Genomic DNA, 16,521 nt, shown 5'->3' on the forward strand with positions numbered 1-16,521 from the left:
AATAATTACAAGTAACACACACTCTCAGAAAAAAAGGTACAAAAGCTGTCACTGGGGTGGTACCTTTTCAAAAGGTACACTTTTGTACCTTTTAGGTACTAATATGTACACTTTAGGTACTAATATGTGCCTTTATGGTACCATTATGGACTCTTTAGGTACAAAGGTGTGCCTTTTGAAGAGGTACTGCCCCAGTGACAACTTTTGTACCTTTTTTTTCTGAGAGTGCAGGTAATACATTGAATGAAACATGAAATTTTAAAGAATAAAGACTGAAGTAGTATTTTCTTGTAAAACATACTTCAATTGACTTATTTTATTTACAACTTTGAGTTTAGAGCTAGCAAAATTATTACAAATGTACCCGTTCAAATTGTAATGTTGCGATAAAACAAATCTAAATACTGTAATATGATTTTATTTTTTCAAAATTGCGATTTGAATATTTTCTTATCCATATAATAAATGTATAAGGGTAACCCAATGGCCTTTATAAACATACAATTTAAATGAAAAAATAATTAGTTAAAAATTATATTAGAAAAGCAACTTGAATTGAAACTTTAAGCTGGTAGAATTTTTTTTTTTTTTAATTAAAAGCTAGAAAACATATAACGCATTGTAATTTATCCCACTGCCTGAGGGAAGAGAAAGCTGATCATAATGACCAAGATATTGATCGAACATCTGAGGAATGATTTTGGATATTTTACAATGATATCTCATTGCATGGCGAGATTTCATATTGATTTGCCAAGCTGTGCTGTATGCATACAAATATGTCTCTTTTGGTGACTAATTCTAGTGGGGTCTGTTTAAGCAATGCGCATTTGTTTGCTTGTTTCATTCTCTCAGTCCCCAGACAAACAGTAGCCTGCTGGAGAGCTGAATCAATCTTAGCACAACTATTAGAGAAATAATACAATAAAACTATGTTAGAACACAATTACTCTGTCAATCAATACATAAATTGACATTTACTTTGTTATGGATGACGGAGGTATTCTGAAGGATGAAATGGTTTGTGTGTCTGAGTGCATTAGGAAAAATAGGTTGATTTGTCATCAAATAAGTGGGGACCTGTTACAAACAGAAGCACAATGGTTGCACCAGATGCCACAACTGACAAACTCAGCTGACGCTGTGCTTAGCTGAACAGAATGTCATTGAGGAATGGTCTGAATTCAATGCCAACACCACCAAAAGACACATGCACAAGACACACGCACACTCAAGGTCATGTCATTGTGGCTGAGTCACTGTGATCTGTTGATGAATTATTTGTGTTTTTTATTTCCAACGACAAACCCAGTGTCTCTATAAGGGGAAAAACATTCTTACATAATTAGCTCAAACCCAAAGTTTTATCTCAAAGCAGTCTTTCTATCTAAATTTGGGTTTAAATAAACTTGGGATACAACGAACCCGGAGACCTGAATTTCCTCTAATTGAAAGCATGTAGGTATATTATAAAACTAGGCATATTAGAAAACTGATTTGATGAGGGGAAGGGGACAAAAACTGGTTTAAAACTTCGAATTTTAGTAGCATGTTGATGTGAAGTGAAAGGCTGACATCTAGTGGCCGGATATGAAAATGCCTTAAAGGGAAATGCCACAGCACAGTTTAAATAAGACATTGTAAAAGAAAAGGCCGTAACTGTGCCTTAAAGTTTCAAAAAGCCAGGATATATATATGACATTTATGTTACAAAAAATTATTTGCGGTTTGTATCGTGAGAAAAATGAAATATTAAGCAGCACAACTGTTATCAACATTCATCATGTGACACTGAAGATTTTAAATATATTAAATAGCCTATATGTAGGCTATTAAATATTTTAAAATTAAAATAAATATTTTAATTGTAATAATACTACGCAATATTACTAAATATTAGTTTTACTGTGTTTTTGATCAGTTAAATGCAGCCTTGGTGCACATAAGAGACTTCTGAAAAACATTAAAATAATCTTACCAGAATCAAAATTTAAGTATTTACTTTTAGGATTTTGTAAGACTTTTTATTGTTTGAAAGACATCGCTGCTTGCTTTCTTGGTACTTTATGATAAAAAATGATTACTTGTTTTTCTACATTTGTAAGTCACTTTAGATAAAAGCGTCTGCTAAATATGTAAATATAAATCTAATGAGTGAACAGACAACAAGACAAACCAACCCGTTTCATCCACATAGAAACTTGTAAAAGACAGACTCACAATTCTGTGTAGGTCAACTTGTCTATTTAATATATAAAATACAATAAAACATACGCAAAAGGGGAGGGTCATAAAGGACAATGGATACTTTGGTACAATAACAAACACTCTTTTGTAAAAGCAGTATAGAATTTGTAATAACATATTCAGTGCATACTTTGTTTATGAAAATATACACAATTGTATATCATTCTCCGAAAACAACAGATTTTTTTTGTCTTTTTTTTTTTGTACAACAAAACTCAAAGCAGACTAGCCGAACACAATATATTAGCTATACTTTTTCTTCATTTAAACTTTTTTCTTCGATTTCTATTCTAGTTTTGTGTTGTATATTCTTATCGAAATTACATTTCAGTTTATTTATAATATGACTCATTCTTTGCTTGTCTGATGCCCATGCATTGTGTCTGATCAGAATAAATTAAATGTGTGGATGTCCCACCTTAACTATGTGTAGATACTATTGTACAGTTGACTAAAAATTGCAGCATTGAACTGGTCATTCTATTGAACCTGTTTTATCGCTTCCCTCAAGTAGCAATAAGTACTAATATTACTACAACGTTTTTGTTTTACTTAATAAATCGTGCAATATTAGTAACACCCCTTTGAAGAAATTAAAAATGAAAATGAAAATATATTTATATAATATTCATATATAATAAAATCAAATCAAATTAAAATAAAATAGGATGCCTAACCGCCACAAAAAAGCAAAAAATAAAAACCGTCTCTCTAAATTTATCATTATTACCATCTGTGTCGATAATGGTAATGATAATCATCATAACAATTATAATAAAAACAGACAATAAAACTGTCACCAGCACAAATTAACACGAGAAAAAGTATGTGAGAATCTCTAGACATCATACAAAGGGAATACGGGGGCAAAAGTGAACTATTAACCGGACGATTGTCTTTTCTTTGATTACTCAGATTCCTAATTTTATCATGAGGTCCTTGCGAGAGCTTTTCGAACGTTGTCTTAGCCTAAAAATCAACATAGCCAGCGCTTCGAGGCACCGGACCATCCCAGGCGCATCGCTTTACAGTCACCGGCCTCGAGTATCAGGCCGTCATCTTATAAACGTACATAGAAACCACTGCATTTGTTCAAAGCTCAGGACACAACAGTCTTTTAAGTCAGCGGGTGCGCTTGCAGAGGCCTCACTCTGCTATGATACAGTTCTAGAAATCATCCGCCCAGTAGCTCTCTAGAACCTCAGTCGATGGGATAAGAACGCAGGTCTGTGATGAGTCCAAACAAACGCGTACTCTCCCGGTACTGCATACATCATGTGTATGTGTGTGTGTGTGTGTGTGTGTGTGTTTGGAATCTGGTTTAACAAAAGGTGGGTCACCTGTTGAAGAAATTAAATGGCTTCTGTCTTCCTCTGTGAGTGAAGGAGTGGGAAAAAAACGAGAGAAAGAGAAGATACGAGAGGATGAAGGGAGAGGTAGAGAAGCCGATGACGGACAGGTGAGTCTCACCTTGAATATAAATATAGCCTACTAACACTCAAAACTCATCGTTTGAGAGGAGAATAGCCTATGCCATATTTGAAATAATTTTGAACCCCATTTCCCTTCCCTAACGCTGTCTTCACGTAATCTGTCATCATTTTTCAAAATCGTCACGGAAACATCCTTCATCTTTGTCACGTAAGAGAATACACTAATGCACAGAAAACGATTTGTGTACATAATTGTCACATCTGCAACACGTGGAAAGCCTAATCTAGATTTCAGTACAACATTCTTTTTTCTTTGTTGCCTTTTATCTTTTCTTTTTTACAAAACGTTACATATTTCTTCTATTATTGTTCACGGTTAAACATGTGAAGTGCAATAAGCCATGATCTCACAAAACAAAAACGTCCTTCCCTGAATGCTTTAAACGTCTTATAGGTGAAAGGAGGCTGGATTCCCTTCGAAGCTGTCAGGGAAATCGCTCTAGAAAATTCCTGTTGGGGGAAATGGAGGTGTAAAAATGACGGATAGTGGACTGATCGTGAAAATGATAATGCGAGGACGCATAAATCCCTCACGTGTGTGTCTGAATCTGTGCGAGCGGGCAAGGGGGAAAGATTTTAAAGTGCGTGCCATCAGGATAAAAAGGACAGAAAAGAGTCACGCTTAAAAACAGTCAAATCCTCCTTCATCTGCCTCTCCACCTTGCTAACTTACAACACGGTACAGTTTATATACAGGTAGAGGTTGAAGGAGACGGTTCCACTGAGATTACAGCGCTGTTTCCGAAAGACCCAGCATAATATATGTGAACATACATCGCTATGTACAATCTCAACGCTTCTCACACACACACACACACACAAGCACTACACGATCCTCCATCTCTTTCTTAGCTAAAATGAGCTAGCTGAGATGTGTTTGCCACCAACTCTTTCCCTATAGACCTGTTCTGAAACACTGATAAATTTTGTATATACATGATCTCAAACATCTAAAAACTCGCCATCCTGAGTTAAACAACTCAGAGACTTTTGTTTTGACCACTTTTTACTTATTCCTGGAATCTTACAAACAATAATTAAGCATACTCATCCCATAAAGTTAACTAATTAATCTCTGAATTACACAGCCAGACGAAAACAATAAATATAGCATAATGTGGCAGAGACTGCTGCTCAGTTACACTGCAGGCTGATACGAACACATCTGTGTGTTTCCTGCACGCCTGGATCTCATTAGTACAGATAGATCTACATTTCCATCAACGACACCACATTTACAGTCCACGTGTACGCAGAAAATCGAGGATGCAGAGCGGCATTTGTGCTTCAAGCTCCACCGATAGACACATGCATAGGAGTGTGCAAGCGAGGGGACTGGTGCGAGATTACGATTCGACGAAAGATGGAAAACAAACATGATCGAATGGAGTTTTTTTTGGCTGAACTGTGTTTAGCGATCGAATGAATGAGCACCTCCGTCTCACGGCTGACACACACACACGCACACTATGCGTAGTTTTTGCACAGTTAGAAAAACAAAGATAAAGATCCTACTTTAAAGTTGTTACAAAAAGAACAGGAGCGATTCTAAAGGCAGCTGCTCAAGAGCTGAAAAAGAAAAGAGGAAAAGCAAGAGAGGAAGAGTCAATCGAGAAGATAAATGGCAAATTTAACCATTCATACAAAAACAAAACAAAAGAGAAATCAATACAAAAAAAAGAGATTGCCAGGCTTGTCTATGCAACATAAGCTGTTGTTATGCTGTTTCGACAGAGCAGTGCTGCTAAACTCTGTTTGGGTCAATGGTAAGGCCTGCAAAAGTTGATCTGAGATCCAGACGGCCTCTCTGAGCAAGGGCGGGGATATCAGAGACGTAACCAAATGACCTTCCGCCTGGTACATCTCTTCAGTCTCGTATACGTGAACACGTTTACACCTGGATTGGCAACTGTGTGTGTGTGAGGATCTAGTGCGTGTGTGATCATATATGCATATTTTATATAAATATATACACACACACCAGTAAATATGAGTGTGTCTGAGAGTGAGACAAGAGTGAGAGAGACAGGAAGAGAGAGAGAGACAGAGAGACAGGCGCATGCATGTGTCTAAGTGCGGACTGAGATTGGCTGCCGAAAGCAGGTGCCACTAGGGGTGTGTTTGTGTCGGTGTGTGTGTATGTGCGGGTGAGAGAGCAGCTCTCTCGCTTTCTCTTTCAGCGTTTATGTGACCCAGGTGTCCAGTCTCATGCGTTTCACGCTGGCTGACTCCTGCTGCTCTGCTTGAGCCGGTTGCTCTCCGGAAGCTCGGAGAAGACCCAGGCTGGCAGAGTTGAAATCAGGATGGCGCGGCTGCCCTCCGTCGTCTCGGTCGCTTCCCTCATAAGAGCTGCCATTACTGCTGATGCTGTCGACCGGAGAACGGCCGGTGGGCTCCAAACGCAGATTCGCTGGATACTGGGTCACAGTTAGGCCTGATACGCCACCCACTGCCCCGGCGGTGGAACAAGGGGTGCTGCGATCCCGGTTAGGAGACACTGGCTCGGATTTGATGCTGACATTGGGGTTAGTGTTAACCGTCAGAGTAGCTCCATGAGGGATCATTCCCAAGGGCCTACGGTAGAAGGAGAAGGAGAAGAATAATTAACATCATGGATATTGCTATTAATATGATGACACTTGATGCATTGCAATAATATACATTTGAAATTTGACAAACATACGTGTGGACAAACAGCAACGTAACCCACAGCTTTACCATGTTTTGCACTACCTCTGAACAGCCACATATCAGCATACAAACAATAATAGTACAACAAAGCAGCTATAAGATGCACAGAAGCCAGACAAATTATCTCTGTCCCTTAAGTCCTGCTAGCCATGCAGTCACGACTTGATCAGCCTCCTTTCACAAAACATGCCACAAACCCTTAACTGCAGTGAGTGTGTTTGTTTATGTGCCAGTGTAATTAGACAGCAGCCTAACACACTGTATTTAGTGTATTATTGATGATGGGATTAGACTAAACTATTCCTGTGGAGAAGAAGAGAAGAGAAGAGAAGAGAAGAGAAGAGAAGAGGAAAGGAAGTGGAAGTGGAAGGAAAAAGGAAACAGAAAAAAGTAAAGGAACTGAAAAGTAAAATGAAAGGAAAAGAAACGGGCAAGGAAAAATAAAAGAAATGGCAGAAATGATAAAGGAAAAAACTGAAAAGAAAAAATGAGAGGAAAGGAAATGGAAAAGAAAAGGAGAATAAATCAAAAAGGAAAGGGAAAAGGAAAAGGGAAAGGACATGGATGAGGAAAAGCAACGAAGAAAGTAAAAGAAACAGAAAAGGAAAAAATGGAAAACGAAAGGAAAGAAGAAAAGAGAAAAGAAAAAGGGGAACAGGAAAAAGAAAATAAACTTTTATGTATGTTAAATGAAATGTAAAGCAAAAAGAAAGGAAATAAAGGAAACAAAAAGTAAAGTAAGGGGAAACAAAGGAAAAAGAAAATGAGAAGAAATTAAAAAAAGGAATTTGGAAGAGGAAAGAAAATGAAAAAGAAAAAACTGAAAGGAAATGGCAGAGGAAGAGAAAGGAAAAAATTTAAAAGCAAACAAAAGGAAATGAAGAGGAAGACAAAAAAACCACAAAATTAAAGAATGTAAGTGAACTAAGGGAAAGAGAGATGGCACAGTGAGAGGGTGAGTGGGTAGTGAAACATGGAGTGTGGTCTTGTGGGCCTGTACAGGTTGATTGATGATGGTGCAGGTGCTGTTTCAGTATGTTCTAATGCAAAACAGAAAGAAAAGGCCAACTCAGCAAATCACTGACAAAGACAAAGCCCAGCTTCCTACAGCCAAGCAGCCAGAGACTGATAGAGAGAGAAAACAAAGAGAGAGAGCGGGAGAGTTAGCGCCATTAGCGCATAGAAAACGGCCACAAGACAGACAACAAACAGAGAGAGACGGAGAGAGGAAAAGCCAGATACAATACCAGCTGATCCCTTCCTCCCTGCCCAAGAGTAAGCTGCCCTGAGATGTCACACTGCAGAGAAAGAGACAGGCGAAACCAACTCTAGCATCTACAATAATCAATATCATGTGACAAACACACACGTACGTCACAGCATTTACTCATCTACAACAGTTGAGAGACAGACAGGTGTCTACGCACAGTTAACATGGACTGCTCAGCAGGAGAAAGAAACCCAACTGAATGCTTACTTCCAAAAGCAGAAATACATATCCCACTGTCATGCATAGCGGAAAGAGTGAGTCTTCACCCCAGTCCGGTCAGGAGAGGCCTGGCTGCCGAAGTCATGGCGCAAGGGAAAATGATTTGATGACATGAAAACAGAAGACAGGGTGGCAGAGCGGCGGGGAGCTCTCGTGGCTCCATTAGCATTTATATTAGAAGGAACAGGGAGTCAGGGCCACAGTGGGACGTAATGACGGGTTCCTCAGGCATAACAAGAGAGAAATTCATTTGGAATTCACTGTATATTTGCAGAGAACACAGCAGCTGCTGCCAGGAGAATGGGAAGCTCTGATAAAGTGGTGTAAGGTTTCTGCATTACTGATCAATGAAATCTGCTCGTGGCTGTACTGAAGACATAAAAATACTGTCTCAGTCCTGCTAAACCTAATACCTACAGCATATCTGGAATAATATTTTCTTCTTTGAAATGAGAGTGAAGAAGCCGCAAATTATGGGATGATATTAAAACTACTCATACGTTCTCTTGAGGTCAGTGAAAGAAATTAGTTAAATTCACAGAAAAATTTAAGTTGACTTATAGAGGGAAAAGGCAGGACAAAACAAAATATTTTCATTGCAAAAATGATATGATGTGAATGCTAACATCTTATCATACATATATAATAAGGAAACAGCTAGTGACAGAAAAGCTACATTGATCTTTTGCTAGGCTTTTCACCCCTTGGTTACAGTTGTTCACTTAGAGAAGCTTTAGAGAATGTCCCATAAGAATGAACTGTGCAGTGAAACTTTCATCGCTTGTACTGTACTTGTACTCTGTACGCTTGTACTCTGACTCGACATGCAAATTAATTAAATACTTATGTTTAAATGAGCTACTGATGTTTTCATGTTCATTTGGGAATCCACAGCATCAAGTTTTTTTTTTTGTTTTTTTTCTTTGGTAAACAAATACCACCTGTATCCTCTCTAGATAACTTGTATCACCACTAAATGTGCCCTGGAAACAATGTTTTTTCCATATTATTGGATATTTTCATTACAATTCTGTTTGAAACGATCAAAACACAGATAATAGATTGACATTAGAAAAGAGTCTTAACTACACTGTAAAAAAAAAAAAAAAAAGATTGTTCACATGTGTACATAAAACAAAGATAAGGTTTTACAAGAAAATACTATTTCTGTTTTTCTACTTCAAAATTTCACATTAAATTTAATTTGTTACCATTTCTTTGTAACTTTGTGAAATTTATTAGCAATTTTGGGGTGAAACTTGTTTGTACACCCAATTTTATTTTTGGTGTAATAATATGGTGAAATGCAGCAATTGCTATTGTAGAATTGGTAACATATTCAAGCCAAGGCTTAGTGAAGGGTCAATTATTTAAGAAACTTTCTGCAGTAAAACCAAAAATCTAATTACATTAAATACATTAAATTCAGGTTCTTCAGCAAACACATTCTTACCAAAGTGACTGCAAATAATGTGCAAATATCATATTAAATGGGATATACTAGTACTGGCATGTGAAAAAATCAGACTCAAGAATTAATATGTGAAATATTTAACTATATTGCTACTAAAATAATACACTGTATAGTGTTTATTATTGTGCATTGCTGTCGATCAAATGATCATCATAAAATAGTTGCAGATCAACTTTATAAGCGTTGACCTACTGCTGTGCTGAACAGCCTGGTTTATATAATATGTGGTTGCTTGAAGTGATTCAGAGCAGGATATGCTGGCGTGATGAACGTGTGGCCATGCAGCAGGTTACAAACGGACGAACGAATGAACCCCAGAGAGTCCTGACCCACTTGGGAGGACATGATGGAGATGTCTGTCCTACTTTCGAGTACTAATCTCTACCTGCACAGTTATCAGGACATTAAGTGCTACATTTATTAGAAAAGCACTGAATTCTTGTGTAAATCTGTTTATGTCGCGCACAGGACACTGGACAGTAAACAATGAAAAAGAGAAATATAAAAAGACACATATAAAATGCTAAATTTGGATTTAACGAAGAGAGAACTCTGATGATGAGATGGTCATCTGTGAGAAGACGAAAGCGCGAACATTCTTCAGCACGGTCCGAGACGGTAACCATGACAACTAGGCCATGGCAGGTGACAGACAGGACAGCGGTGCGTAATAGGCTGACACACTGCACCCACAGAATATGATTGGCTAACACAGAGAGCCCACGGTTTGACTGGCTGACACAAAGCGCCCATAAGGCCCCATTCACCTGAGATTAGCAGCCAGACCAGATATGCAGTGAGCCATCTCTCCGTTCTGTTTGTCTGAGCCCCACATGCTGTAAACAAATGAGAGAGGACACACAAACACACACACACGGCAGGTTAGACCTGCACCAGAAATCAGCAAATCTGTACTCAGCATTAACAGAAGTGCCCCCTCCCTCTAAGCAAACAGTCACGCTAATGAGAGCGTAGCACAGCACTAACCCCGCTGTTAGCAGGCATTAAAGCCAGAATAGAACACCTCCATGTTTGCCCCCCAAGGGGAGCAATGGGGAGGAGAGAAAAAAAGGAAGAAAAAGAGGAAAACGTCTGTGTGGGAGACCAAAAGACAGTTATTTAGGTCAATCTCTGAGGGAGAATACGCAGGCTTTAGGTTGTGCGCTACTGATGATCATTAGCCTCTGCTGTCATTACGTCTTGTTCATGTGATTGCTAATATGAGATCATGACCCCTGCTATACAGCTGAATACAACTGAAAAAAAAAAGCAAAATCACACCAAAGTAGATGTATGTGTCATGCTAATAATGTAGCATACAGCTGCCCTTGACCTGAGCCCCAGGCTATTATGTAGGTAGCGCAGGCTTTCAGCTGTTCTGCCCTGTACATTAAATTCACGTCCTGAACATAAAAACATCATATTCAGGGCATCTAGATGTCCCTGTAACATAGTTTGGAATCACAGAGTAGTTGTGATGCTCTTTTCAGTAGCTGATGAAGCAGAGACACACAATGCAACTAGATTAAAGTGTTACATTTATGTGCAGTGGGAATAAAATCACAGATTAATAATGTAACAACGAATGAGCTGCTTACTTAAGCAATAACGTCCAAAAAAAATTTCTAGGAAGGACACTAGTTAGTGCTAATGCAGCTTCTAAAAAAATCTATTTTAGCTTAATGTTAAATGGTAACACTTTACAAAAAGGTGCAATTAGTTAATGCATTAGGTATCATGAACTGACAATTAATTCTTTTTTTTAAGTTGATAATTTAAATGAACTTAAACCTGAAATGTATTAGTATATGTAAAATGAATATTTTACATTTAATTAATAAATACTTTAAATAAAAAGTTTGGAGGTGGTAAGCTGTTTTTATTAAATCAGAAACACTGTAAAACAGAAATATTGTGAAATATATATTACAATTTAAAATAACTGTTTACTATTTAATATCTCTTAATCCTTCAGAAATCATTCAGCTAATTTGATGCTCAAAACATTTTTTATCATCAATGTTGAAAACAGTGCTGTTTAATATTTTTATGGAAACTGATACTTTTTTTTTTTAGGATTTTTTTTTTTTGATGAATAGAAAGTTCAAAAGAACAGCATTTATATCTTTGGTTAAATTCTTTACCAAAAGACTTTACTGTGACATTTGATCAATTTAATTCCTCACTGCTGAATAATTATATTTAAAAAAATATATATACATCTTACCACAAACTTCTGAACAGTATTTAAATTTTTATTTCATGTTATCTTCTGCATTAAATCTATTAAAATATATAACCTTATTGTAAACGGTTGCACCATAAACTTTACAGTATCTACCTAGATGTAGCTAAAGGTACACTCAGACTAATGAGGCGTATATCACCGAAACAGTCATCTCTACACTGTAGACAGGAAGTAGATGTGGTGCATGTGGGCTCACACTATGGACATGTGGTTAAGTGAAGAACCAGGTGCATGTGTGAGTAGGTGCGAGCAAGAGACAGAGAGGCTGTAAAAGGCATAATACGTACACAAGATTACTGAGGGAGGCCAGAGTTAGCTGCTGGGGTTGTTGTTGCTGCTGCTGCTGAGGCTGTTGCTGGGATACGGATGGCTGCTGCTGTGGTTGCTGGGATACAGACGGCTGCTGCTGCTGTTGCCAAGTGGTCATGTTGCTTGGCAACAGTGCACCCGACGGCGTAAAGGCCTGGAGGGCTGTGAGATCTGCACTTGTTAGCTGGTACTCTGCATGAAAACAAAGATAAACATTTTATGCATATTTATTTACAGAGTTCTGTAGTTCTGATGATATAACATCTATATTCATGTAGTTTTTCCTTTCATATTCAAAATAAACTCTATTGATGAATCTAGCCTCGAAAGAGAGGCGAGAAATGGGGAATAACAGAATATTAAGTAAAAGAAAGCAAGTAGAAGAGATAAATGGGCCATGACCTTGTAAACTAAAGCAGCAGAACACATTCATTTGTCTCTAATGTGTGCAGGCCTGCAGAGTGACGTCACTCTCACCTGTGTTGTAGGCGGTTGGCATGGAGAATGGAGTCAGGAGGCTCGGCGTTGCCACGGAAACCACTGGTGTGGTAAGAGGCTGGGCCACTTGAGAGGCGCCTAACCGCTGAGCATTCTGGAAAGCCAGAGGGCGAGAAAAAAAGAGAGAGATAAGGTAAGTTTAAGAGAAGTACATGAGCTCACTTTCCGGGCAAGGAAAGAATGGACATGAACACCTCTGAAAGATTTGTATACGTATGCATATGAATGCAATCTTAAAAGATTAAGATTGAAGATTAAACATTTTAGATAATTTTAGAGTATTGAATGCAATCCTAATAATAGGAATAATCAATCATTATAACTAACAAAGTCCATACAAATAACGTGAGCTCCACAGCTTCAAACTCTCACTCTAAACATCTCTCTACACTCTAAACTGAGTGAAAACATTGAGATCAATGTCCTGAAACTCAACAATAAGGATGGTCGAAGGCAAGTATGAAAGCGCTTTGGGTCAGGTGACAGAACTGATATTTGTACTCTTGGTTTATATGATGTACTGAACATTGGTGTGAATTCTGCTCATTAAAATATGCCACTATATTATTTAGACTATTATTATTATTATTTAGGTAATATTATTTTGTTTTGTAATATTCTTGGAAGTATCAAACAAATATAATATTTTAAATCATATGCCATTATTTGTAGCATTTAAAATAAAACAATTAAAAGAAAAATATTAAATATATCATAATTCGTAAAATAAAAAATATAAATATATTTTCATAAAGAATATAATAGCATAATATAAAGAAACATAATATAAGATGTTGCATAAAATGAATATATTAAATAAATATAATAATAATAAAAATAAAATAAACAAAATCATTCTTTGTGGTGGGGCTGTTGAAAATGTTGAGAGAGCAATTAAAAACTGACTAACTCACCACACAAAAAAATCCTCATTGTTGAGCCGAGCTCTCAATCATGCAGAAAAAAATCTAAACACTTCACTACAAAACACACAATAACAAAATGGGTAGAGTGTGTCTGCAGGGCAAACCAGTGTCAAACATTTGCATTTAAACCCCTTGGGCGCTTTGAAAGTCTTCTTGGTTCTACAAGGGCACTGAGACAGAGGCCAATTTTTTAGTCAAAAAGACTCCCATGATTCAGCAGTCACTGGACATTGGTTTGCCCTGCTCATGCACGCACTCACAGATCTAGAGGCTGAGATGGCTGAAACACCCTCCCTTCCCACCCCAAACTCAGATGTGCATGCACTACACTTAATGTGTCATTGGACCACAATCATTAGAGGAAAAGACATCAAGAAGTGAAAGAAGGTGGGAGAGAGACAGACAGACAAATTGATCTCTGGAGTGAGGTCTTCTGCTCCGCTGAGCTCCACATTTGATCTAGTGTGTCTGACTCATGTGAGATCAACCCATGCATATGTGCATTTCGCCTTGAGTGTGTGCATTCATTTAAAGCCGTACGCAATAATCAGGCAGTCAGCCTGCAACTGAATAAACAGCACACATTTAACTCCAATTCACTGACCACCAATTAGATCATTTATGAAAAACACTGTATACACTGTATTCTTCAACAAATAAAAATAATTTTTATCCAATTAAACTCTTTAATCAATAAAATTTGGTCAGTGAATAATGGCGTGAAGAAAAAAGGTGAAGAAAAAAATTGTTCAATACACAACATCCATTAAACGTTCATCAAACATTTGTCAAATGTTGTGAAACCGTTCACAGCACAACAGTCAAAAGAATTGAGCTGTATTCACCTCACTCACCAACTCCAGCTCTTCATCTGTCTGCGAGGCCAGAAACAAATAGAAAACAAAGATTACAACTCCAACACACAAGCCCTGTTTTACACCTGGTTTCTGTCTTGGTTGATATGAAGTGACCACTTCTGGTCAGATTTTGAAGGAAAGAGTTTGAGACTTTATGACTGCACATATTACTTACTACATCAGTATGATACTGCATTCTGATTTTTGGAAAAAATGAAAAAATGGGAGAACACAGTTACTCAAATATAATTTGTTAAATTTTAAACATTGTTTCACTAGTCATGTTCACTACTAAAAATGTTTTTTCAATCAGTCACAATTCTGCATAGATGGTGGATTATATAATCAGATTCCAAAAATGAAGGACTTGTAATTAGATTAGATTCTTAATTTATTATTATCTTCCCTAATTCTTCCCTTTTTTTCTCTTTTACATTTCTCTTTACATGAAAGTTTTTTTCTTATTGCTTTTATTTTAAAAAGTATTAAATTTTTTTATTTTAATTAAGTATAAATTTTTCATCAATTCATGAACCCTTGCAGTTCCTTCATGAACCCCAGTTCATGAAACCCTGATTTAATGTGATGTTTAATGCACTTCACATTGATATTTATTTTTAATAAATAAATAAATATCATTTTAATTTAATTCAATTTTAATAAATAAATAATATTTTATTTTATTTTCCTTTTCTTTTAAAGCTGCTTGAAGCAAGCCCTGCTCTACAAAATGCTAGTTGTGGTGACAATTTTTCAAACTCGTTTACACCTGTATTTAGCACTGCCCATCTGTGATCGAAGCAATCTGGATGGATCTTAAGAGCATGTGTAAATGAGGTCACACATAAACACACACACACACACATACTGAGAGCAGACAGATGTGAATGAATCAGCTCAATGTATCTGACAGCTTTACTTCCCCCTCTCATGGTCCCTCTGAGAAATTCCTGTGTAGCATCACATTGAGAACCTAGACCTGTTCCCATCTCTAACATTAGCCCTCGTATGTTGTAACACGGAACAGCTTTGAAATTTGATGTTTGACCCATTGAGGCTCCTGTAGAGTAATGTGGAAATGCTCACCAGCTGCAGGAGACCCTTGCTGCCCTGGGAGGTGATGACCCGAAGGTCCGGTTTACGACTGTTCACCGTCTGAGTGCTGGGCGGAGGGGGAGATTTAGCCGGCACTACTTTCCCCAGGCTGTTTCCGTTGGAGACTGAGAGCAGTCCTGGGGAGGCCCTGGCACTGACGTAACCATTGGCTACAGAAACAGAAAGAGAACCAGGAAAAGACAGCAAGATGTCAACAGAGAGCTGCTATTTATTTACAAAAAAAAAGACCTTGGCTGATTTTTTTTCTTATCAACCCTAAGAAACACTGCATTTTTTTGGACACAAAATTCAGATGCACGACCGTGATCATATTTTCTGTTTTCTATCATTTGTATTGATAGGAAAAACACAATAATTATCCACCAGGGAAAATAATCCTATTAGGGTCTCCCTCACCATGGCAGATGTGTTTTCTAACACTTTGTGCTGCAAACTAAATCCTCTGTTTTTTTTTTAGATTACAGCTCTATTATGTTGTAATTGAAGGATTAATAGTTACTGGTTTTTAGGTTGGAGAACCGCATTCCTTTCAGGGAGGAAATGCACACACAAGCAGACACACACAGGGAAGGGATCAGGGTATCTAACTGACACCAGTTCATCCTGTTCCTCGACTTTCTTCCCAGCTTTGTTCTTGAAATATTTTTGCTCTATTTTGTTTATGACGATGTAGCACATGTAATGCTTGATCTAATCTGATAAGTAGTCAAACTCAAGGGCAGTGTTTGCAGAGGAAGGCAGAGTATGCTATGATCTGTGTTTCAGAGCATGGCCGAGAGAGAGAGAGAGAGAGAGAGAGAGAGAGAGAGAGAGAGAGAGAGGGGGGTCTCTCAATGTTGAGAGAGAGAGAGAGAGAGAGAGAGAGAGAGAGAGAGAGAGAGAGAGAGAGAGAGAGAGAGAGAGAGAGAGAGTGGGGACTTTCCCAATGTTTTCCCACATTCTGGAACTGAATAACACTATTCTCTCAGCACAACATGAACGTCACTTGCTAGTGCTATGGCTACGCACTGATGTCACAGCTGTACAGAAATATCTAAAATATTTATACTACAAATATTTTTAGCAATGCTATTTTACCATGCTGCTGTAGGGGAGACGGGGTTGGTTGGCTACAAGAGTTGGATGGCACAGGGTAAATTTATGGGTCATAATAGGGTGCTGTCACAATGCAAC

At 37.7% G+C, this 16,521-nt stretch overlaps 1 protein-coding gene across 13 annotated transcripts in view; it reads right to left on the bottom strand.

The window, feature by feature from the left end:
• Positions 1-2,451: 2,451 nt before the first annotated feature.
• LOC107663114 (myocyte-specific enhancer factor 2D-like) overlaps positions 2,452-16,521 on the bottom strand; it is a 65,667-nt gene continuing 51,597 nt past the window's right edge. For 3 of the 13 annotated variants that reach the window (XM_016453283.1, XM_016453276.1, XM_016453289.1), the window contains exons 7-13: positions 15,319-15,497; positions 14,221-14,250; positions 12,429-12,552; positions 11,930-12,143; positions 10,162-10,230; positions 7,679-7,729; positions 2,452-6,314 (exon numbers count right to left, since the gene is read on the bottom strand). In XM_016453283.1, coding sequence (XP_016308769.1) covers positions 5,924-6,314; positions 7,679-7,729; positions 10,162-10,230; positions 11,930-12,143; positions 12,429-12,552; positions 14,221-14,250; positions 15,319-15,497 — 1,058 coding nt within the window. In that variant the 3' untranslated portion in view covers positions 2,452-5,923. Of the gene's footprint in view, positions 6,315-7,678; positions 7,730-10,157; positions 10,231-11,929; positions 12,144-12,428; positions 12,553-14,220; positions 14,251-15,318; positions 15,498-16,521 lie in introns of those variants that run through there. The other 10 variants (XM_016453297.1, XM_016453304.1, XM_016453317.1 and 7 more) reach the window with 9 other exon arrangements.

The sequence above is a fragment of the Sinocyclocheilus anshuiensis genome, unplaced genomic scaffold (assembly GCF_001515605.1).
Source record: "Sinocyclocheilus anshuiensis isolate Anshui unplaced genomic scaffold, SAMN03320099.WGS_v1.1 scaffold3274, whole genome shotgun sequence".
NCBI lineage: Eukaryota > Metazoa > Chordata > Actinopteri > Cypriniformes > Cyprinidae > Sinocyclocheilus > Sinocyclocheilus anshuiensis.